Source organism: Tympanuchus pallidicinctus, unplaced genomic scaffold (assembly GCF_026119805.1).
Source record: "Tympanuchus pallidicinctus isolate F22 unplaced genomic scaffold, pur_lepc_1.0 scaffold17, whole genome shotgun sequence".
Taxonomy (NCBI): domain Eukaryota; kingdom Metazoa; phylum Chordata; class Aves; order Galliformes; family Phasianidae; genus Tympanuchus; species Tympanuchus pallidicinctus.
The window spans coordinates 4939514-4967037 of record NW_026294690.1 but is presented as its reverse complement, the minus strand read 5'-3'; the positions used below and the strand labels follow the sequence as shown (position 1 = coordinate 4967037).

The 27524-nt window shown below is 40.4% G+C and overlaps 2 protein-coding genes across 8 annotated transcripts in view; one reads left to right on the top strand and one right to left on the bottom strand.

The window, feature by feature from the left end:
- The window catches only part of ACAD9 (acyl-CoA dehydrogenase family member 9), a 23797-nt gene extending 20500 nt beyond the window's left edge, over nt 1-3297 (top strand). The window contains exons 17-18 of the mRNA XM_052678488.1: nt 2444-2516; nt 2945-3297. Coding sequence (XP_052534448.1) covers nt 2444-2516; nt 2945-3045 — 174 coding nt within the window. The 3' untranslated portion in view covers nt 3046-3297. The remainder of the gene's footprint in view (nt 1-2443; nt 2517-2944) is intronic.
- Nucleotides 1899-27524, bottom strand: CFAP92 (cilia and flagella associated protein 92 (putative)). Of its 7 annotated transcripts, XM_052678475.1 has the most exons (18): nt 26169-27050; nt 25288-25472; nt 23406-23610; nt 22018-22149; nt 19708-19789; nt 18617-18762; nt 17155-17247; nt 16313-16497; nt 14211-15097; nt 12970-13164; nt 11552-11846; nt 9554-9721; nt 8628-8840; nt 7350-7488; nt 6136-6317; nt 4677-4864; nt 3671-3780; nt 1899-2290 (listed from the first exon to the last, which is right to left on the bottom strand). In XM_052678475.1, exons 1-18 carry the CDS (start codon nt 26335-26337, stop codon nt 2247-2249), a joined length of 3618 nt encoding a protein of 1205 aa, XP_052534435.1. In that variant the 5' UTR covers nt 26338-27050; the 3' UTR covers nt 1899-2246. The 7 variants fall into 7 exon arrangements, with proteins under 7 accessions (XP_052534435.1, XP_052534434.1, XP_052534431.1 ...); XM_052678474.1 differs by lacking the exon at nt 1899-2290 and having other exon boundaries at nt 3446-3780; nt 19708-19786; nt 26169-27524; XM_052678471.1 differs by lacking the exon at nt 1899-2290 and having other exon boundaries at nt 3446-3780.

The following is a 27524-nucleotide window of genomic DNA, read 5'->3' as shown; positions in this document are numbered from 1 at the left end:
AACTTGTCTCTAACGAGCTGCTTTTTCCTCGACTGGCCAACTTCCCCTCCCCTCTGAAATACAGCCGTTGCATTCTTTGCCTCACAAGGTGATGCCGTTCTAAAAAGCGTGCTGAGCTGTCAGACAGTGCATGCTCATGTCTCCCACTGCCTAAAACCTCAGTGACAAATAGTTTTCATTACACTAAAGCTACACTCTGCGTTTGTGAAGGATGTGCACCTACTGCAGCAAACTCCCATGAAACTCCAATGAAACTGCACCCATTTGTTTCTCAACTGATTCACGCCTGGGTACAGCAACCACCCCACTTACCTCCAACCACACCACTTACCTCTCCAGTTCTCTGAGCATACAAGCTGCCATATTATTATATTATTAGCTGGCTGAGGTGGTTGCAGCTGGCTGAGGTGGTTGCTGAGCCGCTCTCCATCATATTTGAGAAGTCGTGGCTGTCAGGTGAGGTCCCGGATGACTGGAGGAAGGGTCACGTCACTCCCATATACAAGAAGGGGAGCAGGGAGGACCCGGGGAACTACAGGCCGGTGAGTCTCACCTCCGTGCCTGGGAAGATCATGGAACAGATCCTCCTGGACAACATGCTCGATCACATAAAGAATGAGCATGTGATCCGAGACAGCCAGCACGGCTTCACCAAGGGAAGGTCATGCCTGACTAATCTTGTGGCCTTCTATGATGGAGTGACGGCATTGGTGGACGAAGGGAAGGCGACCGATGTCATTTACCTGGACCTGAGCAAGGCCTTTGACATGGTCCCCCACCACATCCTCATCTCCAAATTGGAGGGAAGTGGATTTGATGGGTGGACGACCCGATGGATAAGCAATTGGTTGAAAGGCCGCAGACAGAGGGTGGTGGTCAATGGCTCCATGTCCAGGTGGAGGCCGGTAACAAGTGGTGTCCCCCAAGGGTCTGTCTTGGGACCGGTGCTCTTTAACATCTTTATTAATGACATCGATGAGGGAATTGAGTGCACCCTCAGCAAGTTTGCTGACGACACCAAGCTGAGTGGTGCGGTTGATACGGTGGAAGGAAGGGATGCCATTCAGAGGGACCTCGACAGGCTGGAGGGCTGGGCTCGGGTGAACCTAACGAGGTTCAACACGACAAAGTGCAAGGTTTTGCATTTGGGCCGGAAGAACCCCAGGCACCCGTACAGGCTGGGAGGAGTGGTCCTTGAGAGCAGCTCGGCAGAGAAGGACCTGGGGGTCCTGATGGACGAGAGACTGAACATGAGCCAGCAGTGCGCTCTGGCAGCTCGAAAGGCAAATGGGATCCTGGGCTCCATCAGGAGCGGGGTGGTCAGCAGGGACAGGGAGGTGATTGTCCCTCTCTACTCGGCTCTTGTGAGGCCCCACCTGGAGTACTGTGTCCACGTGTGGAGCCCTCAGTACAAGAAAGACAGAGAGATCTTGGAAAGGGTCCAGAGGAGGGCGACTAAGATGATCAGGGGGCTGGAGCACCTCCCCTAGGAGGACAGGCTGAGGGAGTTGGGCTTGTTCAGCCTGGAGAAGAGAAGGCTGCGGGGCGACCTCATTGCAGCCTATCAATACCTGAAGGGAACCTACACCCAGGAGGGGAGTAAACTCTTCAGAAGGGCTGCCAACAGCAGGACTAGGGGAAATGGATCCAAGTTGAAGGAGGGAAGATTTAGGTTGGATGTTAGGGGGAAGTTCTTCACAAGGAGAGTAGTTAGGCCCTGGAACGGGCTGCCCAGGGAGGTTGTGGATGCCCCGTCCTTGGACGTGTTCAAGGCCAGGTTGGACGGGGTCCTGGGCAACCTGATCTGAATGTGTGTGTTTGGTGGCCCTGCTAGGCAGGGGGGTTGGAACTACATGATCCTTGAGGTCCCTTCCAACCCGGGTGATTCTGTGATTATCCATATCCTTTGACCTACATACACTTATGAATGAATTAGGGCTTTACACACTCTCTTAACCCTTCTAGCATCATGCTGTTCTTCCCAAATTCTTTCCACATTATCAACTATTAAAAATTATTACAACTTTTTCTTACTAAATGTCTCGACAGTAAAATGAGAGACTTTGACACACTGGAGATGATAATGCAGCTCATGTAAGGTTTCATAGTTACAATTACGCTGCATAACAATTAAGTTTGCTTCAGTTAATTGTGAGACAAATCCAAACTGCTGAATTTCAGTGGTCCTGAGACTTCAGATCTTGTGTGCAAGTCCTGCTGAACGTAGTAGCACCAATGTCTTCCAGTCAGTATCCAGTGAGGGGGCCATCCCAGCACTGTGATGCAGTAGCTGTGGGAAATAAATAACTGAGCTTGCAGCATACACCACTCTTACAGGGCTCCTTATCTAAGACACAAACTACATATTTAGCAACTTAGAGTATTGTATTTTTCCTGCATTGTTTTTTTTATGAAGTTAAAACTTTAATACTCTGTTTTGCAGGTGCTTCTTACAAATATCTTCTGCAGCGAAGCATATTTCAAGAATAATTATGCCATGGCTCAACTGCAAAAATGTAAGCTTTATAAAATGCATTTTGTACTCAGTGGCTTTCGCAGTTTCTCAACTAAAGTAGGTATTTTTGATATAACCAATAGAACAGTTCTGCTCTGCCTTTAATTAGGATGAGGAACAGAACCGGTGAGTGGAACAGTCTCTGCTCTTATAGATGAATCCAGTATTGGGATAAACTATTTTTTCAGCTGTGGTGAAGAAGAATTATTAGTAACAAATACTCCTGTGAAGAAAATATTAAGTAACAATTGGGTATGACTTGTTCATCTGAATACTAACCAACAGGGATTTGCTTTGGGAATGACTCAATCAGCCATAATCAGAATCATTTTAGAATTTTCCTACCAGTGATGTTCAGACACTTAAATTTGTGTTCTGCAATCCTTTTTGAAAGAAATTTAGAACAACAGCTCTTTTGCTTTTCCGTAGATGCAGATGAAAATCTGGATGACTACATTAAAAAGGCTGCAAAACAGGTACTGGAAAAGAGAGCTTATATCTGTTCACACCCACTGGACAGGACATTCTAATTACTTCATTGACAGCTAATATTGATGAATGTAACACAAACAGCAACTATTTTTCTCCAGTTCAAGTATTTGACACCTTAAAAACAACTGTTTCATGAGTTTACAAAATGTAGCTGTATCTGTAAAATAAGACTAAAACCAACTTCATTCATATAAAGAGGATGAAGAAAGAAATTACTGTAATCTTCAAGTTTTATTTTTAGAAATATGTTTTGTTATCTTTGATGCCAAATAAAAATCAATTGACATCCAGACTGAGTTATGTTTTCCCAGGAAGAGGATGTGGTTCTTTAAGCTTAAATCCACGACTTACGCGCCTTCAGAGGAGCGCTGAAAGACTTGAAGGACGAGGACCCTTTAGTTTGGAAAGGACCTCAGGAGCTGATTTTGTTACCTCAGGAGCTGATTTTGTTCAAAGCACTGTGGCCAGCAGGGCCAACCACAATTGTCATTGCCTTGTCCAAGATGGTGATGTCACGGACAACAGAACTTTCATGACCATTATTCAGATATGATGACAAGGTACACATTCACTCTCCTGGGAACCCCAAATATAACTTAGTTACCCATCAGCTCAGCGCATCACTTCTGTCCTGTGACACATTCTCTCTACTCACTGAGTTACCTGCATTCGGAATATCATTCTGGAGAGGGTCATCCCGTTGTGTACAGGTAGTAGTGCTTCTGCTTGCTGCTTGCTCACTCTTGTCAACTGATTGTTTAGAGCCAAGTAAACTGGAACAAAAAAAGTACTCTAAGATCAGGCCGCATCTCTTTGATCCACAAGTTTTTGAAAGAATAATTGCAACACCATTATATTAAGAGGCTTACTAATTGCTACTGAACCTGTTAAATGAGCTTGCTACACATATCAATTACTGTGACTACATGACTTCATTCTTGTTACTCAGCTTTTAAGTCGACTGTTCAACCGACTAGAATATCAGATTAGACATAACAGCTAATAAATCATTTCACAAATGGAAAAGGCTGAAACCTGACCTCGTTAGGCATGACTTAGGACAAGTATGGCGTTCTGGAAGAGTACAGTTCTGCATGGACTGAACAAGGAAATGAAAGATGAATATCTCTGAGTGTTTGATTGTGAAATTAAGAACAAATATTGTTCTCCACAATAAATAGTAGTGCATCTATTAAGCCACTTTGCATTCCATATTGTAGGTGAGATGGATGAACAACTAAAAGAAGTTTCTTGCTAATGCTAGATGTGCTGTCTCATGAGGTCATTTAGAGAGTTTGAACATCATGAAATTTCTTCAGATTTCTAGGAGTCTAATTAAAACTGTAAAACTGTTCTGCAGTAACAGACAACATAAGATGAAACACAGCTGAAGCGCCAGTGCCTCTGAGGGTACTGTGGAGAACCCAATTCTGTGACTGTAGGTAACACACAGTGACACAGGGCAATCCCAGTTCGTTAATTTCATGGTTAAGGATTGAAAAGACAGCCTCCCAGGAACACCACAACCTGTCCCCTACATAACTGATTTAGAGACACTCAAAAAACCGATCAACCTCGTAATTCATTATTGCAGCCTGCACCCTGTAACTCCTGACAAATACCATAGAACCACTTCTGGGAGCCACTTCCAGCCATTAGGTTACCTTACTTGAAATCTGCGCCTTTCTTTTCAAACTTCTTATGCTCTCTGTTGTGACAGGGAACAATACTGTTCTCGTTCCACTTCAGGCTGTGGCAGTGTTGAAGGCCTGGTACAAAGCCACTACAAACACTTTTCTTTCTTGGCAGGACATCTGAGCTGTTCTGAGAGTCCAACGCTGACAGGGCTGGGATAGGCTAGGACAAGAAAACACGCTTTGTTCTGGGAAGCTTCTCTCCTCTTTCTTCTTGCCCTCTACCTCCATGCTTGTTTCTCACAAAGTAGACTACTGGTAGGTACTGCAAACTCACAAATGAGGCAAAAATTTTGTGACAGAAATATCTTCCTACGGGCTTCAGCAGGAAGCCTTGAAATATTTTTAACAGACCGTTGTAGCCCAAGTTAAGTGAAGTCTGACAGTCAAGCAGAACATCACAAAGCACAAGCTACAAGTTACATAATAAATTAATACTATTAGCTGCATCAAATCTAGCAAAAAAAACCAACAAACCAAACCTGTGTATTAAAAGAACAGAAAACAAGCACAGTCCAAGGTGGATAAGTTTAATAGTTTGAGGAGCCAAATCAAAACAGAAGGCAGAGCACAAAGTAGCATTCATTTCAAAGTCTGACATTAAACTAAGGATAGGCATTTTGCTGCTATACATCCATTTAATGCAAGAACTGGTGTTTAGAATATTATCTTTGAAAGGGCAGAGAGGGTGGGGAAAGGGTGTAGACTCCCAAGCTGCAGCTCTGCTTTTATTATTAGCATTTTCATAATTCCTGTATTTGTTTTTCTAGAGCATTTGTAGCCAACAGATTTCATTTCATTCCCTTTGATCTAAATCAGCTTTAAAAGCAAGCTGTGCTAGGGCCATTCACACGCAAGCACTGACTGTGCTTCAGCCAACGAAAGGACAGTTAGATGCAGGCCACCCATGCGGCTTTTCATATTAATGAGCACAGATCCTTTTGTCTTCCAAAACTGAGGTGCCTGCATCCAATTTTTGCCCCAACAGGCTGACAGGCAATGCTCTGAAAGCCTACAGAGCACTACAGCAATCAAGCACAAGGTTACACACTCAGCATGCAGCCAACAGAAGTCCCTCGACCCCCAGATTTCATTAGAGAACAGTACAATCCCTTTTAAAGCTGGGAAGCCAGCTGGCTAAAAATCATTCTTCCTTTCTCATCCCTTGCAACAGGCAACTTAACTGAAATCCTCCCCCATACTCCATTGTCTCTGACCACCAAAGCAAAGTAGTAGTAAGAATAATTTTGTGCCTTTTTTCTTTTTTTTAAAGACCTTCGTAAGTTTAAGCATCAACCTAACACACATTTTTACTTCAGAAAGTGTTCTGCTCCATTAGCTGTCATTATCTGCCTGCCATAAAGTACAGGGCTGGTGTTGCTGTACAAAGGTAGGTGCCAAGATCAGCACCCAGAGATAGCAGTTATCCTTTACCTGCAGAACTAGTCCTGGCTTCCTGAGTGAGAATTTCTGAGGCTCATCTTTCAGAAGTCCTTGCAGCTTCTGTAGCTGAGAACTGGCTCCTGGACCTCGTGTGCGCAACTCGGCTGCTGCGGAGCACCGGTGAACTTTCAGCTTGGTATCATCAAATGCATTGTGCACAAAATGAGTAGCAGCTTCACATGGTCAAAATACATTGAAGAGAGAGGAAAAAAAAAGACACAAACAGGATGTTTGTAGATGGGAAAGATAGAATTTTGACTTAGAAAAGGGGTGCTTAAAAGCCTGCTATTGCAGTGAACATCATTTTTCACAAGGAATCAAAGAACAAATATTGGTGCTAGAATAATGGCTGGTGCCTCACAGCAAAGACAATCCATAGTCCTGTAGATTCTGTGAACGAATTAGTTAATCCTGTCTACTTCCAGAAGCATTTTTCTGTATGAAGCAATGGAGAAGAACTGCACTACTCACGTGTTTTACAATTTACAGGTAATGTGGCAGCAGAAAAGTTAAAAGACAATTTCAGTAATCATGAGACATCTATTATTTTCTACCATTGAACATGCCACTGAGTCTTACTGGGTTCTGAGCAAAGAGAAACACACAGCAAACTTGTCAAGTTACTGTATCATAATTAAATGCAGCCTTTTCTTTCACTGTTAGTGGGAGAACATGTGGACACTGACCAGCTCACCAGGGCACGCATTACGGGCTGCTGTAACAACAGCACAGGCATTTAACCAGCTCATTTTGGGGCCCCTCTGAATTCAGCTGCTGGTATTACTTGCAGACTGTGATACAGCTCTTTGTCTGACCTCAGCAGCAACAACAGCTGATTGATCATTACTGACCCATATGAAGAAAGAAAAGGCAGCCACCAGGACAAGCTTTACAGAAGAGTATACCAAGAAGGCTCTATAGCTTCCTGTCATACGGCAGGCAAAGAAACTAAAGCTAAGAAGTTAAGGAAGTGGAGGGGTTAGACTGGAGTATGGTCAAGGTCTGTCTTACATCCTCTAATGCTTCATATGCTCAAGTGTGAACAGTTTTGCTGTACATTAATGTCCTTGATAAGCCTCTTTACATTTACATTCCCTTCCCTTGATGGCAGAACTGAGCAAGCTTCAGGACCTGTATATCAGAGCATCAAGTTAAAAGCTTTGTTAGTTAAAAGCTTTGTTAGTAGCTAATTAACACCACCTTACCTGACAGTGAGGCTGTTGTCAGGGGGGGTTCAGGTGGCTTCTTGTAGAGCTCGAAGTCAACATGCCGTTTGTCCCAGCTCCATCTGCCCCGTGGCAGCATTGGCTTCATGTTAGCATACAGAGCATTCTCCTGCCATTTCTAAAATAAATTTGAACCCCTTTAAGAAACCTGCTGTTCCTTTTGCTGCTCCTTTTTCAGCTTGCCCAGTTCTTTATCATGTACTGCTTAGCTGCCTTCCTCTCCGCTGCCTTCAACAAAAGGCAACAGAAATGATACTGCACTAACTTGCTTCTGTTACTCTTGAGTAGTTAATCTCTCCCTTCTAGAAAAAGTTCATTCTCCAACATGATGGACTAGAAGAAAGCACCTTGTTTGCACTACTTCACTTCAGTTATACTCTAACCTTTCTGAGAAACTACTTTAATTTGTAGAGGAAAAAAATTAAATAAAATCTGCAAATTAACTGAACACGTACACATGCTTGAAAGAGAGTTTTTGCAAGGTAACCCCCCAGCACTCAGCCTGTTCCACTCTATGCTGTGACTGCGTTCAATAAATTTTGCCCTGCACAAAAAAAAAAAAACAAAAAACAATAATTTGTTCTGTTCCCTTTATTTCCTTACCTTGCCAATTCTAAAAACATACAAGTCATCTAATAGTAGACCTCATAGCAGACCACATGTGCTTAGGTGACAATGCTGAAGACTATTCAAAATGGGGAAGAGTAAGCTAGTCCAGCTGACAGCCAGTAAAAAGGCAGAAAACAAGAAGTAAAGAATAAACAGAAGAACGGAGGACACAGCAGCAAGAAACCCATAGAGAAACTGATTAGAAAACTTCTAATAAACTGGAACTACAAGGCACAAATAAAAGATGGAGGGAAAATAACTAGTGAGGGAATTCGGATAGATAAAGGAAGGCTACAATTAACTTGGCAGCTCATGAAGAACAGCCTGAAATCCATCCACCATGCAATGCAACACTAGGGGTTTTTTTGTTTTTGTTTTTATTCTATACCCTCACTTTTATATGTAAAACAAAACACAATGCACTCCACTGGTAATACTGGCCAACAGGTTTTCTGTATGCACCGAGAGCACAGTTTGCATATCCAAAGCTGGGCTCTGATATACACCGATTGCAAATTCAGATGTATCCCCAGATGGCTTGCCTGGGCTGTACTCCACAAGACAGAATTCCACATGCTAAAGCAGTCATCCTCTTTTAAGTCTCCTAAAATGCTTCTGTTCCCTTGGCTCATTTAAGTACTCTGTTACCTCTTGTAACTCCTCCACACGTGCCTCATCAGGCATCTGAGGGTGCAGGTTGCTTTCAATGCTGCTCTTAAACCCAGGAAATACAAATCCATCTGGCGACAGCCACATACTCCTGGATTTTGCAAAGGACTCCTTACAGGCAGTAACCACATCAACTGGGTCAAACATGGCTGAAAGATACTCGTGACAGTAAGTGAACCTTGTTTTTGGCTCCTACAAAAATAAATAAATCAGTAAATGGTAACGTGAAGTTCCCTTTGCTGGGAGAGGAAAACAATCAAAAGTACAGAAGCAGGAACATTTCTTAAGGCTTGAAGTAATTGTAGATAAGAATTATATAGAGAAAAGAACTGTCATTAAGCAATCAAAAAACTGCTTTTGAATTTCACATTACATTATGATCCAAGGATGGAAGACAAATCTTTAATATTATTTACTTTTGATTATAAAAAGGTAACTTTAGGTTATATTGTGTTCATGGGTATATTATCAACACTTTTCACAGAGCTCATCTCCTCCAGTGGATAGGAAAACATTTGTTATTTAGATTGAAGCCAGCAATACTGAGAACAGCAGATAAACGAGATTCTTCAAGTATACTCACAAATGCCTTCTTCAGATCACTTTATACCATATCAGCATTGCAATCCCTCAAATTTCACTGCTTACAGATATGTGGAATTCAGAATTGTGACCTCTAGGATACCAAAGTCCACTGTCAAACTCAGAGCCCAAATCATGAAGAGGAGACAACTTGGCTACAATGCACAACAATAATAATTTTACACACCAAGGATTCCCTTCCAATCCTATGTACTAATATGTAACTAATGTGCTAATATGGAAGTCATCCTGTGGGTCTATTTAATTAATTTCTTCTCTTTGTTAGCCCTACGCACAGCAATCCAAGGTCTTCCATAGCTTACCTTTGCCATTTCCTGCCGAAGATGCTCCTTTGCAAGTTCTGCAGAATTCAGTCTCTGAGAGCTATAATTGTAAACAGATTTGCCATCAGCAGGAAAAATTCTGAAAGCTTCAAACTTCAGCTTCTTCATCTTTCCTTTAAGCTGGCACACAGCATCAATGTTAGCCTGCTAGGAGAGATTCTGTGTGAATTCCATCTGAATTGGAAATCTAGAGTGCTACAAAAATATTTCAAACTGTAAACATTATACTGATACTGTAAACATTAAAAAGCTTTCAGAAGATGCTCAAGTAGAAAGAAAGAGGTATTTGTATACAAAGTGCACAACAGTTCTTCATTAATAAGACTCTCCACAAGAGGACTGTATTTTCTGTACAGCTTAGCCGCTCATTTTGTCCCAGCAAATGACACACTGAGATAGAGGCAGTGCACTGGAGGCAGGGACTCAGCAGAGAATGGCTTCTGCTTATAGACAGATCAGTGTTCTGGAGAGCTGATGCCGGTCTTCATCAAATGAAATAAGATTAGTTTTTTCATTTGCATCATTCCATTAAAACCCCAGCAATTGCAGTTACATACATGAGCAACGATATTAATTATGACTCCTCAAATTTCTCTGCTGACACAGTGTAGTTAAACCCTCACATCTTTTACTTTACTTGCCAACACTATCGAACTTTGCTTATGGAAATTAAGGCTTTGAATTCAGACTGCCACAATAGGTAACTGCAGCAAAAGAGCAACACTGCATTTTGGACATCACTTCCTTTTAATGTTTAAAACTCCTTAACACACTCAAGTTTTTCAATTCAAAAGATGTATTTATTTTAATCAAACCTGTTATTTAAAAATAATTATTTTTCTTTTTTTTAATCTACAAGGGACTTCAGTCCCTCTATTGTGCTCCTGATTCAAAGCATTTATAAAATAAGAGCTGTTTGAAGCACGTATACTCAGAAGACTGCAAACTTCAAACGAACAAAAAAAATGACCCCACACTTCATCTATACAGAAAGTTCAGACCAAAGACTGCTGCTGCTTGCATCCTCTTATGTTGTTACAAACAACTACCAGGAACTTAATATGTTAAGTTAATATGATGTTACTTAAGATTGTTTTCTCTTCTAGCCTCATCAAACACCTCTCTAGCAGCAAACTACAATTAGAAATACTTAGAAATTCAACGTTGTTCAATAATTCCAAGGCAGTACCCCTACACAGGAACGCAGCTTTTAACATCAAGGACAACTTCCTTGTGTTAAAACCAGCCCAAACTAGCCTTCACAAACCATGGGATGGTGAGAGTCCTCAGCTAAGAAACGTACTCAAAAAACACTTCAGACTCCCCAGAAACACGTGTGGTATCTCTGCTCGAATGTCTACCTGAACAGAAAGGTTTTCAATTCTAATGTTTGCCCCGAGACAACAGAAGGGGCAGATGGCAGCCTGGAACAAACCAGAAGAGTAATAAAATTATTCCAGGTTTTTGTTTTTTGTTTTGTTTGTTTTGTTTTGTTTTTTTACTTAAAAGATCTGTTTTCAACTGCTGATTTGATTTGGCTAACCATTCTGGCTGTCTAAACAAGTACTTTGCAGGGCAAGAGAAAGCAGCACAAATTTTACATGGGCTTTGTTGGCCTGGCCCCACAAAGCACTATGTAACTGGTTGATGTGGGGATGCTATGAAGAAGAACAAAAATAGGAACCAACGAGAAGAATTTGAGAAGAAATTGGCAAATCCTTTAAATAATCCATCAGTTTTCTTTCCACTCATACAGCACCTCCTCTATTTGCTTGCAAGCAAATTTGCTTTTTCCCCCTTAAAAAACAGTTGCCTCTGCAAAATAAAACCACCCTACACTTTAGTAATGTTTGTACAACACTTACAAACACATTAGGCTTAAAAACTTTTCTAAGGTTTCAGAAGAAGGGGGTGTTAATCAAGATATGAAGTGACACAGCTATTAGGCTTGCCTCTTTCACATAACAAACAACTCACCCTAATATGGTTTCTCTCAAAAGACTTTTTGTCTGCTACTTCCTTCTTCCACTGCACGTATTTTTCATTGTAGTCATCTAATGAAGAATATCCTGTCTTTTTCTCTCTGCTAACATCTCCTGGTGGCGCATAGTCAGAGGAAAATGAGAGTAAAGGAGGTTTCTGAGTGAAGAGATCCTCATCAGTTAATGGAGCTCCATACTCTCGACTCAGCGCTGTGATCATTTCTGCCGAGGGCAGCAGCTCCCCCTGAATAACATCCCTCAACCTCTTACTGCGACAGAGGTAACTGAGCCTACAAGCAGATATCAACAGTTTATTAGTTTATAAAAACTTTATGGCAATCAGAGCATCACCACTAAAATTACTGGGGAACTTTAACTATCTATTTATTAACAAGTTCAGGTCAGCTCAGATGTGTGAGTATTTGGCAGTGATACAGAAGGATAACAGTTCATTACAACTATTAGGAATAGCCTGGGAATGTCATTGGCACTAGAATTAGATATAAGATTAGTTACTAGCTAATGAATTCCTATTCCCTGGCTGGCGGGCCAATAAAGGAAACTTCCTTCATGCACGTTGGTTCCAGTACATGACTCATATTTTTGCCAAATTTCACTAAAATCACCTCTGCTTCACTTTTATTTTACTTGTTTTGATCAACTTTTATCCTATGAGCTACTTGTGACAAATAAAGACATGCACAGAATATTTTTCATGGTTTTAGAAGTTATATTGATAATTTATGCACATGCAGCTTTATCCACTTCTTTTTTGATCCCCCTCAGAAGTTGTCAAGATGCTTTAAGACTAACAGCTGCTGCACGCAGACAAAGTGAGCTAACTGACAGACTCAGCAATAAATCACATAAAAGAACTTTAAAGAAAAAGCTATGGAAAGGAAACAGTGTCTCCCCAACTCATAAAGAACCCTTCCTTATTACAGTTACCTCAGGAAAACCGTTCATGAAATTTCCCACTTAGTTCAAGTGACTTTCTGATTCTAACAAGTCCTTCTCCTTTACTCGCTTCTAAATCATCACTCCAAGAGAACAGAGCAGAGAAATAAATCCTTCCTAGCTGATGCTTCTGGCACCCAAATTCTCTTTCTTCTATTTGTATTACATTCAGGCATGTTCCAACATACTACCCTACTGATACAGTTCTCTTCTTTAAAATAAAAATTTATGAATTTCTGCCCACAGAAGTGAGCTCACCAATATCCAGTTACCATTACATCAGTAGTTAGTAAAACATGCTTGCCTGTAAGTCATCTGGAACCTGAACCACTCACCACACCCACAGACTGCTTTCATGGTGGAAAAGATGAAGGAATATTACTTTTGATATCAAATATTCACTCTTCCATCATAATATTTCTTTATTTCTTGACTACAAATTTAGAAGAGTCATACCTGGACAAGGCTTGGAAACATGCCCAAGGAACGGCTCCTCTGACATAAAGCAGCGGCTGTTTTGCTATACTGAAGAGGGGCTTACAGAGGTGGAAATGATAAAAGATTGCTTCCAGGTCTGTATACAGGCGCTGACTGAAAGACAGCTGTGAATCATACAGTATTTCCAGTTGTCCATCTTCACGTCTGTAAGCTCTGTAACAGAGCGTGCCAACGACAAGGTTAGAACCATCAGCTCATATCTCAGGTTTCCTCAGTTCTGCCATACAATTACTATCTCTCATTAAACCAACTGCCTTTTGTCCTTTAAATGGAATGTCTTATTCCACAGCCTCCACTTCACATGAACTGTTCTGAAAAAGTGATTATGGACAAAGAAAGAAAACATCAAAACCTTCATGTCATGAATGAGTTGAACGGATTTTGTTTTTAAACCACATTGCAGTCATCTCAAAAGCAGCTCACCTCAGTTTCATCTGTGTGCTTAATGGCCCTACTCAAGAGCTCTCTCTAAATATTTCTGCTAATATACAAAAATTCATACTGCAGCAGTAAAACAAAGCTTCAATCGAAGCTATGGGTTACCTCTAACAAGAGATGACTTCTCATGTAACAAATAATTTCAGCAAGCACAATGAAGCAACTTGCACAAAAAAAAAAAAAAAAGCTTCAATAACATTATAGCAGTGAAAAAAAAAGTATTATTTTTTAAACATGAAATTTGAGGGAAACTTTAGTTTTGCATTTGTTATACTTTCCTCCTAAGTATGAAGGAAAAATACAGGTTGAGCTCCAGCTTCCTCACAGCTTTTAGATCCCACTGGGTATTAGCAAACAATGACTCACATGACAGATCACATGCCAGGGTGTCCCATGGCCAAATTCAACTGGGAGCACATTTGTATGGCCCACTGAAAATTAGGACAGATATTTGGCCAACAGAAATAGCACGGGGCTACACATCAGTGTATGTGATGTCAAGTAAGCTAAGACAACCTGTGCTTTGGAAGTCAGGTATGTTTTCTGCACATCATTTCAGCTTCTTTAAACTATACTGCCTTTACTGTGCTGATGTATCCTCAAGATGTGAAGTAGTATAGTCTCAGAGTTTTAAAAGCTTTTTTCCAATCAATCATTCTCTTTGCCCTCTCTCCCACTTATAGAAAGTAGCAGAATTCACTTTGTGAAACTACAACTTTCAGCTGCCAATGGAAATAATTAATTAAAAATGTCACTCTTACCTTTCAAAGTGCCTATCCCAGAGTCTCTTGATGGCTTTGTCTTTTAATCCCTCCAAGACAAAGAGATGAAAAGCTCCATCCAGTAGGTGAAAGCCAGTAACAATATCTAACTCAGAAGCCTTCTCTAGTGTGCTTTTCAGTTTTAATGTATCAAGAGTCATTCTGATTACGTGTGGAGGATAACAGTCCAGCTGAAGGGCTTTAGCATTGATTTCTGTAATCTCTTCCACCAAATCACGTAATAAAGATGAATTACTGTAGTCAAAAATGTAGATTATACAACTGTATGGGCAATCTGCCACTTGAGCATCATCACCTTCTGCATGCATTCTCAATGGCACTGCTATTTCCACTCTCACTTTCAAAATTGAGTCTGATTGTAGATAATGTCCCATAGGTAACAGAACCTGTGGATGCTTCTTCCTTATCTTCTTACTTTTATCCTCTTTATTGAAAGCAGATGTATTTGGAGTTGAACAGCTACGAATGGGCGCACTAATAGTCATGTACTTTTTACCCAACAATAGATCAGTTAGACTTACTTTAGCTACCCCATGTGGATGCCACATTTCATTCTCTGTAGAAGAATTACATATTGTGGATTTGCAAGCGAGGGGCCTCACCTCTCCCAGATTTTCATCAGCTTGAGCCTCCCCAAATAAATATGGCTTTTTTTTGTTGTCTTCAATCCTTCTATCCCGATCATGAACTTCAATCTCCAAAGGTGGACCTCTAAGATACCTTTCTAACTCCCCAGGTTTCATTGTTCCTGTTAAAAATACATTAACATCCTTAAAGTAGACATGAGTTCCATGGATTCGTCCATGAGTCTGATGAGCTGGAAAATTGTGAAATTTGTATTTGCAATAGGTAGGAACACATAATCTCTATCAAACAAAAAGAGAGAGAGAAACAGATAATTGAAGTGTTAATTTCCTCCCTCTTATTTTTCATATTACAGAATAATTGGCCTTTATTGTAGAAGGCAAAATGGGGATGTACTTTATGGTACAAACTATGTCTTTCAAGGCAACAAGGAGGCCATTCTACATGCCTGGATCCTGTGTTTCAGGAAGTTACTGTCCCCTTCGTTTGTCTGTCCACAAATTTCCTGATTTTCCATACATATTTTAAAAAAATAATCACACCTTTTCTTTCTAGATTATTAAAGAGGCATGCAGAGGACTGCAAAGACTCCTTGATATATATATTTTTATCTTCGTGTATCTGTAGGATTCAAGGCCTATAGGTAGTTATAAAATTCAACAATTATCCAAAGATACCATAGGGAATGGACAGTATCAGCTCCATTATTAGCTACTTAGACATTTGGGGCTAAATAGCAAGATCCATTCTGCAATACTTGTGATTCTTCTGTGCAAGTGTTCATCAGCATTAAGGCAACCAGCACAAAGAGGAAGCTGGCTGTCAAGGACTAACCTGACAATTCCTGGCTCTCAACAATGCATGATTTCACCACATTTAGCAAAGGAAACAAAATAAAAACTGTGATCACTCTGAAGACTGCACTGGAAACTGCAGTGCAATATTTTCCCTGTTACTTTTCATAACTGGTATATCAATTTGCCTAGTCTGCCACAACAGGCCTGCAACGTGAAACTCAAAGATACACAGTTCCTGACATTAACATTGAGCTATTTTTATAAAAACAACAACAAAACAATCTAGAACTATAATTTTCACCTTTTTTTAAAGATTAAAAAAAAAAAAAGTGAATGCTTTACAAGTTCAATACTACTTTCAACACAGAAGCTGTTCTGAATGAGCCAATCATCAGGTACTGACTTGTCAGCAAAGCTTCAAACAATACAGCACAGTGAGTGAACTAAATAAGTTCCACTGCTCAAAAATAAAAATATGCTGATTACATGTAAATTATTGCCCATGGAAAATGCAAGGACTGCAATTTTGTTGTCAGTGCCTACAATACAGAGGCACTACTCTGGAGACACCTCTCTCAGGAAATGCTAGCCAAATAGCGACAAGAAAACTTCTCTTTAAAACCATGCCCGTATTGTAAGCAACATTACTTCATTGTAACAAAGAGAATTCCTTCAGAAAGCAGGAGTGGGATGCATTACCTGTAGCTCTTCTATTGGTATAGGTGTGTTTGGGAGGCTGGTAGCTGAATAAATCTTTATAACCAGTGGATTCAATTCATGCCTTTGTCTTTCAGACAGAAGAGGTGTTTCTACAGTGAAAGACACATAAGCATCTGAAAGAATAGGACTGTTTTCTTCCAGTCGACTGATCACTGAGTTTTCTCCTTTTAAAAACAAGATGAAATATTATTACAGAAGTTATCTCATCAAGGCATCAGTATTTGATTAAATTTAAAACCTCCACTGAATTTGTACTGAAATAAAATGAATAATAATTGCTTCATATATTATTTACCTTTTGCAGTGGGGAAGAAAATAGTATCTAGAACAATGCCAGAAGTCTCATTTGGGCTAAGAGCTAAAAGCGTACTGAAGCTTTCTGTCACTTTGAAGATGCAAATATACCATTCACATAAATATTAAAACAGTTTAGAGGCTTTCATCACAATTAAAGTCTCTGTTAAAGGTACAGAAGCATATTTAAATGTTTCTGGATGTTAAATTTTGCTGTATGTACTCAGCAGCTGAGTTTCATCCTCTATGACATCTTGGCAATTCTGTCTATGAGCACAGAAAGATTTAAGTCACTGCACACAAAAACAGGACAGTGTGATGTTAATCTAGTTACAGTCAGAAAGCCCCAGAACGAATCCACTTTCTTCTGACCAATATCCTATTTCCAACACATTCTCAACAGATTAAAAAAAACAACCAAAACAGCTTGTTTTCCACCAGGCAGACCCACCAGCACAGCTGCTTCAGACACACACAGCACATCTCACATCCTGCTCCCTCCCTGCCTCTTCCTTACAGAATAATACCTGAGAGGAGAGGCATGAGATCCAACTGCAGCAAAGCAATGTTTGCCCTAGTAGTACCCATGTCCTTTTTAGCACCAGGATTCTTTCTACCTGCTGATGGAAGGCAGGGTTAGACCAAGGAAGGAGGAAACGATTTAAAGTTTGCTATAGGCAGAACGCAGTGAGTTACGCGTCCTTAGAAAAAGATGTCAATTCTTCTTTCTAAAACCAACTTAGGCTAGTATTTCAATATGCTCAGAACTCCTCTGCACAGTTCACTGTATTTTAGTATATGAAATCTCAAAAAAAAAAAAAAATTTACAGCAGTAGGCATTAAAAGTTAATGGAATTACCAAGATTAAAGTTATATTTGCCATCTTACTATTCTTCCTTTTCACATATGTATTATGATGCATATGTGATTATTTTTAGCAACATGTAATTTACTGTTTCCAGAAATCTCCATCTTTTAACTTTGTGCTCACAAAACAGGAGTAATGCCATTCCTCTAAATCCCAAGGATATCACCAAGACAAGCTAATCAATATCCAGTTTACTCAGATGGTGAGTGATTATTCCCTACATTCCTTTCACCCACATTCAATCTTTACATAATCAATACCAGCAGAACTAGCCACAGCCTCCACTTATGTAACTCCTATCTTCAGGCACTCTGCCCAACCACAAAATAGTTGTCAAGGAAGGACTTGACAACTTGGTTGACAATATTGATGCATTCACTCAATTTGAATGAACTACAACTGAATGTTAACATTCATGCTCAGTGATGCTTGTTGATAAGCAAATGTCCTTTTTATAAAGTATATTGGGATAATGTGAGCAGGAACCCTGGGACACCATGCTAGTTTTTCAGTCAGACAAGCATGACATTCAACACGGGTGATTTAACGTATATGGTAGTGTTCATTGTTGCTGTGGTTATCATCTTTCATAGAACCTTAGTTAATCATAAGCTACAGATGAGAGAGCAAAATATTTGTCAGTAGAGATGTGTTTCTTCATTTAACAGCATGAAGAAGCACTAGAAATAAATATGGACTATAAACCACAGATGAAAACCTGGCCTCTAGTGGCAACTGCAGCACAAGCAATGTGGAATAGCAAGCTTGGTAGTCTCACAGTTGTAACAGTTGTTTCAGCTACAACATTAATTTTTAAATGTTTTACAAAATTTATTATTGCACACTCACAGCCCTTGCAAATATCCATCATTTCACCACTGGAACACTTAAAGTGGTGGAAAAGGGCCATCAGCATCCCCGCTTTATTCTACTGGCTAAGAAAACAAGAGATATAACTTGCTTCTGAAGAAACACAGAAAGCAAAGACTAAAATGCAGGTCTGGTAACACACACTTCTCTAATCTTGAATTCTTTTTAAAAAATAATACACAAACAGAACCCTTTACCTTTTAAAATCTAGCTTTCATAAGCCCTATGCCATAATTCCATCCAGAACTTACCATTCCAGGTAGCTGTCTTGTCTGTTTGACACATCAGAATTCCCACATTGTTGGCTGTTTGCCCAGTTTCTTCTGAAGTTGTATTACGCAAAGGAGCAGCAACTGCTTTCTGTTTCAGAAGTTGGGCCTTACCCTCAAATCTGTTTCTAGCAAATATGACACAAACAAGCAATCAAAATTAAAACAGAATTACATGTGGTTTTAAAAGTAAATTAAAAGTTACATATATATCCACTAAAATAAAAATGATAAGGATGCTTCATTTGCATCAATAAAAGAAAATCACAGCAAAGGCCCTGGAAACCATCACAATACACAGCAACCTCCAGATGTTAGGAGTTGGTGAAGGAAATCATACTGTGGAGTTTACGGAGATAGCATGGAATTTTTTGGTGGATTTGCTGGAAATCTCCCCACTGCACATTGCAAACGCATAGAAGATATTGGATCATGATGATTGTACTTCCTTATGAATACTTTTGACATAAAGTGAGTGACAAGGGAAAAGACTCTTCTCCAGGCATTCAAAATATCAGCAAAACTTTGCCAATGATAAAACAGGTGAAATGTAACTTTCTGAATCTCAGATGTGTTTTTAGAGTAAGCACAGCTTCCTTGTCAGATAACTCCCTAGCCCTCCACAAGGAATGATCATAACAACAATAATATTCCTTTGAACAATGAGATAGAAAGAAATATCATTCTTAATACAGATAGAATGAAAATGCTTAGGTGCTTGGAAGAGCAATAGTGACATAGTAAAGTTCTGCATCATGAACAAAACTTGAGAAACACTTTATTTTTTAAAACTGCTATGGCTTCTCAGGTCTTGAATCTTCAATTTCAGAAAGTTGTACATTGATTGTTAGAAATTTACCACTAAAATTCTTAAGGTAGTTGTTAGAGAACAATGCTTTCGGTCCTGTCCTATGATCAGCAGGCACGACTGCAAGAAGTGTTATGGCAACAGTCAGCCAAAAGCAGAGTATAATTACAACAAGCTTAAAAGAAACATAGATACTAAAAAATATGCATCTTCAACTGTATTATTAGGACATGAACACTTTCCCATGGAAGTGTAGCATGCTTACCTTACTGTAAGGAAGTCATCTGCCCCTGAAGGATGTAGTACATTATAACTTGAAGTTTCTAGTCCTCTCTGATCAGTTTCTTCTGTGAAAGTAAAACAAATTCTAAATTTGTCTACTTTTGACGAGTCTCATAAGACCAAGAAAGTGCATCTGCAAAGCACACAAATGCAAGCTGATGTGTAACCCAGAACCACAATCTGTTTAACTTTCATCTTTGTGCCAAGGCTGAGTTTGAATAAGCTTAAAATATATAAAATAATTTGAGGCATTTTGACAGATCATGCAAGAACAAATATATGATAAGTCGAGCTTTATTTCCTAGAAAATCAAGTCCCACAGTAATTATCATTCAAAACAAAACTAGAAATTAAAAAGTAATTAAAATGAAGTGTATCCAAATAATATTTTGTTACCAGCAAATATCCTAACTGTACATTAGTAGGTACCGATAACATTATCTTAATGCACATCCATAAGAAATCATGCATTATTTTTCCTTATTCCAACAAATTATTCCAATAGTTATTCTAGCAAACCAGGGAGAAAGAAAAAAAAAAAGTGACATGCCCAGTGTGCAGATCTCTTACACAATATAGAGAAGTGCTCTGATACTTGATCAGTGCTTATATATGCCACAAGTATGGTATACTATAACTAACTGGCTTCAGATGTCATTTAATTACAGAAAAACAATTTACAGTCACAGACCTACGTGTTAATTACTCAACATTTAGCCTCACAATGTATCAGTCTTAATTACAGGATATATCTCCTACTCACAGAAAGATCAGAGCAAATCAACATGATATGAATGACAAGAAAAGTCTGCACTTAACTAGCTGAATAAGTGTCACACAATAAAGAATAAAATTTGCCACTATCACCAAGCAACAATGGATCAATGGAATATTAGGTTTTTACCTAGCTGTATAAACAGGACACTGAGAAATTACTACTACTCACCTGTTTCACAGAGCACAGTAATTGCACACCCAATAACACACATGATTTTTTAAGGTCAATGAAAAAAACATTAGGAGACCTTCACAACATTGCTTTCTTTCTTAATGCAGACCAGGTGAGCACTGAGGGCAAACACTGGCATTTTTCCATTCATCTGAACTGGAAGCTATGCTCCCATCCTTTACCTCCTAGTGTACTGACCATCACACCTCATTTGGTCCATCAGTCCTCTCTCGACCTGTCACCAGATGGCACTACCACCAAAATGCAGATGCACTCCGCCGCCTCATTACACCAGCAATTTGCTCCTATTTCGATGATGCATGGCATGAATTGTTAGAAAAACTAAAAACAATTTTATAGACAAATCATATGAAACTGGTGACTCAGTGTTCCCCACAAGGACAGATGTAGTGTTGCAACAGATACTAAAGGTAGGAGGAAGCCATGAATCCCTGGTACCTCACTGCACTTTTCTTTAGAGAATTCTATCTAAATACTTGGCAAGTCCCAAGATTTCATCTGTAAATCTAACAAAAACTGTAGGTGTAGCAAAGGGAGAGAAAGTAGTTTTATTGTTTAATGGTGAAAACAAATAGCTAAGTTAAAAAGTACTTTGATACCACACACTTTTGGAGTTGACAGCAAAGCGCTCTGCACAGTTCAACAGTGCCCAGGTGCAAAGAAATCTCAGGGGCAGCCCTCCAGACAATGGACTCAGTAAGGCTCCCATACAGACAAGACCAGCAGTTTTTAAGATGGGGCTACAAACAACACTGCCACTAGATGGAGAAGTTTTCCCCTTCTTGGCTTAACGAGTGCTGCTGCAGCTGAACACTACACCACATTTTTTAACCTCCTGCAGCTCTGCAGCAATTTCTCAGCTGGCACAAGGCAACACCATAAACTCCATAAAATCAGGATCTCATCAATGTCAGGAATAAGATTTCATACTTCACCCTGCACCAGCAGTTCAAAGGAAACAAAATATCCTGTACTGGACTACAGATAGCTACCAACAACTGAGAAACAGTAAGAATGCAGAAATTTGTCCAGGCCAAAATTCTAGACATTAATACAATCACCTCCAAACATGAAGCAGCAGCACAACTAAAACACTATTTTCTAGCGTTCCTTAAAAACCTTCCATGAGCCAGCTAGAATTGAGGTACAAAAGAGATCTATACTAAAGCTATAAGAAAATTGCTCCAACTGTAATATCCTCAGCCTTCCTGCAGCATCTTGTTCCCTCAGTCCATGTCCCTGCTTGCTCATTACTCAAGTTGCCAGTTATGCTTTTTTTCTCCCATTCAGCCCACAAAGCCAGTTCTAGTTGTCATATTATACCTTTGACTGGAAGGGCTGAAGACTTTTTCTGTGCCTTGGATTCCTTTGCTTGTCTAATTTTTGTACAGCTGGGTGCTGGCTGATTCCCTTCAAACCATTTTCTTTGCAGCAGTACTGTGTGTTTTACTCCACCTACCAGGAGAAGGAAATAAATAAATAAAAACACTGATTTTTCTGCTTGTTCTGTTTGGGCCACTCAAGTTTTGAGCAATTATTTTCCCATAGCATGTGGGAATGAAAAGCACCAGAATTACCTACAAGCCTGCTGAAGAATCCAGCATTAAATGTTCTCCTCAACAATGCATACTTTAGGAAAACATTGGGGCAGGTGAGGCTTGTGAGAGCTCAAAGAATACTGGGCTTACCCACGAAGCAAACAGCCCTGACAGTGAAGTGAGTAGGACCTCTCCACACAGACACCTGCAACAGTGCAGTTTCAGGAAGGAAAGCTTTTAATCCCCCTGTTGCTAAGCTTTACAGCAGCTGTTCAGAAGAGAAAGAACTACTGACAAATTTCCATTCCTCAACAACAGCTACTGAGATGCTCAGTCTATCTTACAAACACAAACAGATGCAAAGCTCAGTTATTCACAATGCCCACCGTGTCTGAGCAAATACTTATTAATATTAGTTCAATCAAAAAGAAACCCAAGCCATACTAATTGGCATTTGAGATCGTGTAGCATCATCCAATAACTATCCATTAATACATAGAGAGAAAACAGTTACAGTATTCTACTGATAAAATTAACTTTACTATTCAAATGTGCTTAATTTAACAGTAGTTCCATACCTGCTGAGTGAAGGATACCCTATTTCCTGTGCACTTCATCTCATGGCTGCCTCTCTGGTATGTATTTTTTCATACATGTCCGTAAGAGCTCTAACAAGGTCTCTATCCTCAAATTAATTCAACTAGTAAATCAACTAGTAAAAATTAGCAGAGTTGCACAACAGAAAGATGTTTTTGACACCTCTGACCTTCAACTCAGCATAGCCAGAACTTAGCCATAGACTGAAGTTACAAAGTTGCGGGAAGTAACAAGAGGAAGAGATGAAACAAAGATGCACAGCATAAAAACACAGCTGTACAAGTTCCACATCTTCTCAGCACAAAAAGAAAAACAAAGTGAGCATATTCACTACTACTATTAGCACCCAATAGCCTAAAATAGCTCCTCAATTCACATAGGCTCAGATGACAGTCCCAGTTACATTTCTCTACCTTAAGAATTTTCAGAAACTAAAGCCTTCAGAGTACAAACAAGCTAGAATTATTTTAATGGCAATGACAGGCAAGTATCAGATAATCTCATCATAACTTAGTAATAGGTATAGTCACAGCTTCAAGATACATTTGATAACACATCTGTTTGCATTAGACTTACCAACTGACTCTGCATCTCTTTCTGTTGAGGACGCATCTGGTTTACTAAGCCTTGCTTCTGAGAAAACCTTGTCCTTGGTGTCCCAAAGTTTTAAGGTTATTTTATGATCTCTTAATTTTATTAGAAATTCATTAGTGACATTGACATTTGTATGATGGTTCCACGAGATCCACATCTGGTCATTTTCAAGCCATGGCACAATAGTCTGTTAAAACAAAGATGAACTCCAGTAAAGGCTTTCATCAGAATAGAAGTGGTTAAATTCACATGCTGACCATCATCACTACTACTCTCAAAGCGTGCCTTTCTTATGTCTCCAAATCATGCTACATCTTACATGAATGCCAATAGCATAATGGAATACTACAAAAGCTAAAACAGACACTTTAAAAAAAACAGGTGTTAACAAAGGAAAACATGAGCACTACTCTACACAGCATTTCCTGTGTCTCTTTTACAAGTCATTCATCTTTCAGCAACACTAGCTACATAGTTAACATAACTGTACTATGAATGGTAAGCCTATACGTGTGCATCTAACAACCTGTACATTACACTGATTGTTCACATCCTATTCTTGGGGTATAGACAGGCTACAGACTAAGCTCATTTACACTGTAGCCTACCCACACTATTGTTTGGCTTGTTACATAAGTATGCTTAAATGCTACGTACTTAAAAGTCAAGTACAGTTGGCAAGGGAAAGATGTGACCATGTTACCTATCATACCTTCAGTACTAGGAATGGTACAGAATTCTTAGGTTGTTCTCTTTGCTGATCAGTGAGAGGCAAGGGAGAAGAAAGACTGTCAAAAGTACAAGAGATTTTGAACAGCAAATACTTTTATTTAATTGTTTCACTCTTTCCTACAGGGTATTACTGGACTTGTTCCAGAAAGTTGTTCTACAAACTGTGCCTTTGCATTAAAAGGTCTGTGAATAAAAAAAAAATCTGGGCTTATTTTAAGTTCAGTCTTCTCTTCTTATGTAACTTGAGGCATAATTATAGCTCAACATGAATTAACAGACTAATACTAAAAGAAACTGCATGTAATAGTGAATGAACAGAACCACCAGTTCTGAGTTCTTCCTACTTGCAGGATTTTCACCAAAAAGTGGAAATATGGTAAAAGACAGCTATAATTTTGTTACTTAGTATTAACGAGAAAAACGCAACAAGCTTTCAAATGAATAATTGGTCACTGGGACTTAGGTAAACAGAATTAACTCGAGTCACATAAGCTATCTTTACTAGGATTATCCAGATACAGGCTGAGAACGATACACAGTACTTTAAAAGCAACAGTCTCCCACTTCTTTCAGATTATTTCTAAAAAGTCAGTGCTAAAATCATTTCTCAACAAACTAAAGTGAATTCAGAACAACACATCCAACATTTAGATTGATGGATTTGAACACAGAGGGTTTACCCAGATGTGTCTAAGCAAGACATCTGCAACATTCTTCAAGTATCTTCAAAAAAAAAAAAGAAAAGAAAATCATCTTCCTCTCAAAGATCAGAAGCATAATTCTCATTTTTTCCCCATCTTTTAATGGAATGTGCACTTGCTTTCAAATTACTACCTTTGAAGTACAAACATACAATTCCAATAATCTACACAAATGCAATTTTATAATTAATATTATAAAATTATAAAAACTCCAAAAGACAACAACCTCTGATTACAAACCTAAGAAGTTCCTGGTGATGTAGATTGGGAGCATACATTTCTAATCCTCAATACTTATTTCCAAATCCGTGTGTGCAAGTAGGGGCTAAGCAGTTGTTGGAACATACAACTAGAACAATTCGCTCTGGAAAACATCCTCCTGCATTCCATGCATGATGTGTGGGATTACCCAGCCTTACCATATCCCTTACCTTGGAATCAGACTCTGCAAATAGCTTTGCAACCGTCCCAAACACCATCAAATCCATTTTTCTAGGCACGAGATCATCTGGTAAAAGGAAGTACTCAATGTGATAGCAACGCTTCGTTCTTAGTTCATCAGTTGGAGCTCCCTTTCCTTGCCTATTAGGAGGACTGGTTGTCATCTGCTTTTGCTCTGGAGAATATGAGAAAAAAAATATGAGAATCATCTGAAAGTGTCAAGTGTGATCAAACATGATAGTTTCATGGGAAACACTCTGCATTGATTTAATGGCAACAGGAGTTAAAAAGTGACAACAGAAAAATGATGACCACAGCTGCAGAACACGAAACACTTATCCCAGAGCTCAACCAACCATGCAGCCCTTATTCGGGTTTAACTGCCATAAGGGCCCACAAAATGCCAGGAACTGCTCCTTCCACCCACTCTTCCTGAAGCATGACCCCATGCCTGCAGCTCCCAAAGCACACGCGTCCTGCCACCCAGACAACAGGCATAAAGCAGAGCTGCCCAGAGGAAAAACCCAAAACCTCCATGCTGCAGGAGATCCATGCCTCATCTGAAAAGCTGCTCCCTTCAGCTAACATGACACTCCTACCCTTAACTACCTAAACTGAGCACATGTGTCAAAAACATCTTTATTTTCACCATTAGACAGTGACTGATAAATAACAGCTAACACTTGAGTAACAGGCTGCTGGGAGACATTTTCAGGCACCGGTTGCAATGATCCCAGATCACACAGTCTCCTTAACAACCTACAGAGAAAATTCCAAATCAGCTAGCATCTTTTCTAACATTACCTCCTTAAACCACTGAAGACGCGTTTATAGAGCAATAAATAAAGGGTTCACTGGGCCAAGTACTTACTGGCGGCCAAGGCAGGGATAGCGAGCGATAAGGTGAGCACGCACGGCACGCGGTGGGTGCCGCTGGGCTGCCTCGCGCCTCCCGCAGGGCTGCTGCCCCGCTCCGAGCTCGCGCAGCTGCTCCCAGCACCCAGCTCCGCCAACTCCTCCTGTGCACCGCCCTCCTCCATCTCCTCCTCACCCGCTAACTTCTCTAATCCTTACGCTCCTGCTCCGCCGTTGCGCGGCTACGCGGCCGGTTCACAGCGGGCAGCCCGCAGCCCTCGCCCCCTCGTCCTGCCGGCACCTGCCCGCGAGCCGCCCCCCGCTGAGGGCGGAGGAGAACGGGCGGCGCGCTTCGGCCGTCGCCTCGTTACCGCGGCTTGGGTCCGAGCGGCGCTTCGTCGCCAGGAGCCGCCCCGCGTCGCCTGCCGAACGGCCGGGCCTGCTTCGCAGAGCTCCGCTCCGCTCCACCGCGCTCAGCCCCGGGCGATCGCTGCTGTTTGCAGCGCTAGGTGTGAGAGCAGCCGCTGGCGTTAGCAGATCACTAAGACGCGTGTTCGCTTCCTGCTAATGTGAGGAGCGTAACCATCGCACGGGCTCTGAAATACGGACAAACCTGAGAGATACGATTAGAGATGTATTTAACCCCGTGTTACTCTCGCAGGAAAAGCAGGGCGAGCTCTGAAGCAGGAACCCAGCAGGCGAGGTTTGGCGCTGGGCTGCTCTCAGCTCGCCCACAGCACAGCCAACCAACCCCCACGTGTTGCTCAGAGCAGCAAAACCACCACGGGTCAGCTCAACAGTTACAAACCAACTCCAAACTGGACAACTGGGCTTCCTCCACAAACCACAACGCCCCGTTTTTGAGATGGGCTGCTCAATTTTAAGGTCATTTGGCAGTATTTCATACAAACAAGGCAAAAAAAAACGGGAAGCAATTCAACTCACAGATCCCTGTTCTGTGTTTTTCCACACAACCACATCCCACACCTGATTGTTGAGCTGATGTCTGAGAAGCAGCAGCAGGGCAGAAACTAAAATGCTAAAGCAATAAAACATAATTGTAATGGAACACCTTCCTAACAGACAAGATCTTCAATGTTTTGGGGAGCATTCCATGGGAAAGAAAGAGTGCATGGATTACTGTACACCATTCCTGTACCTGCCACTGCCTCCACACACAGGTTTTTGCAGATCTCTTTCAGACAGATCCAACAACAGCACCTGATTTTTTCATACAGAATTGAAAATAACAAAAGACACACCCACAAAAAAGAACTATACTGCAATGGAAAGCACATCAACAATAGTGGCATAGCAAAGTCCTAAGAAGCAACAAGCAAAGATAAGCCCAAATGCAACAGCCAGAGAAACA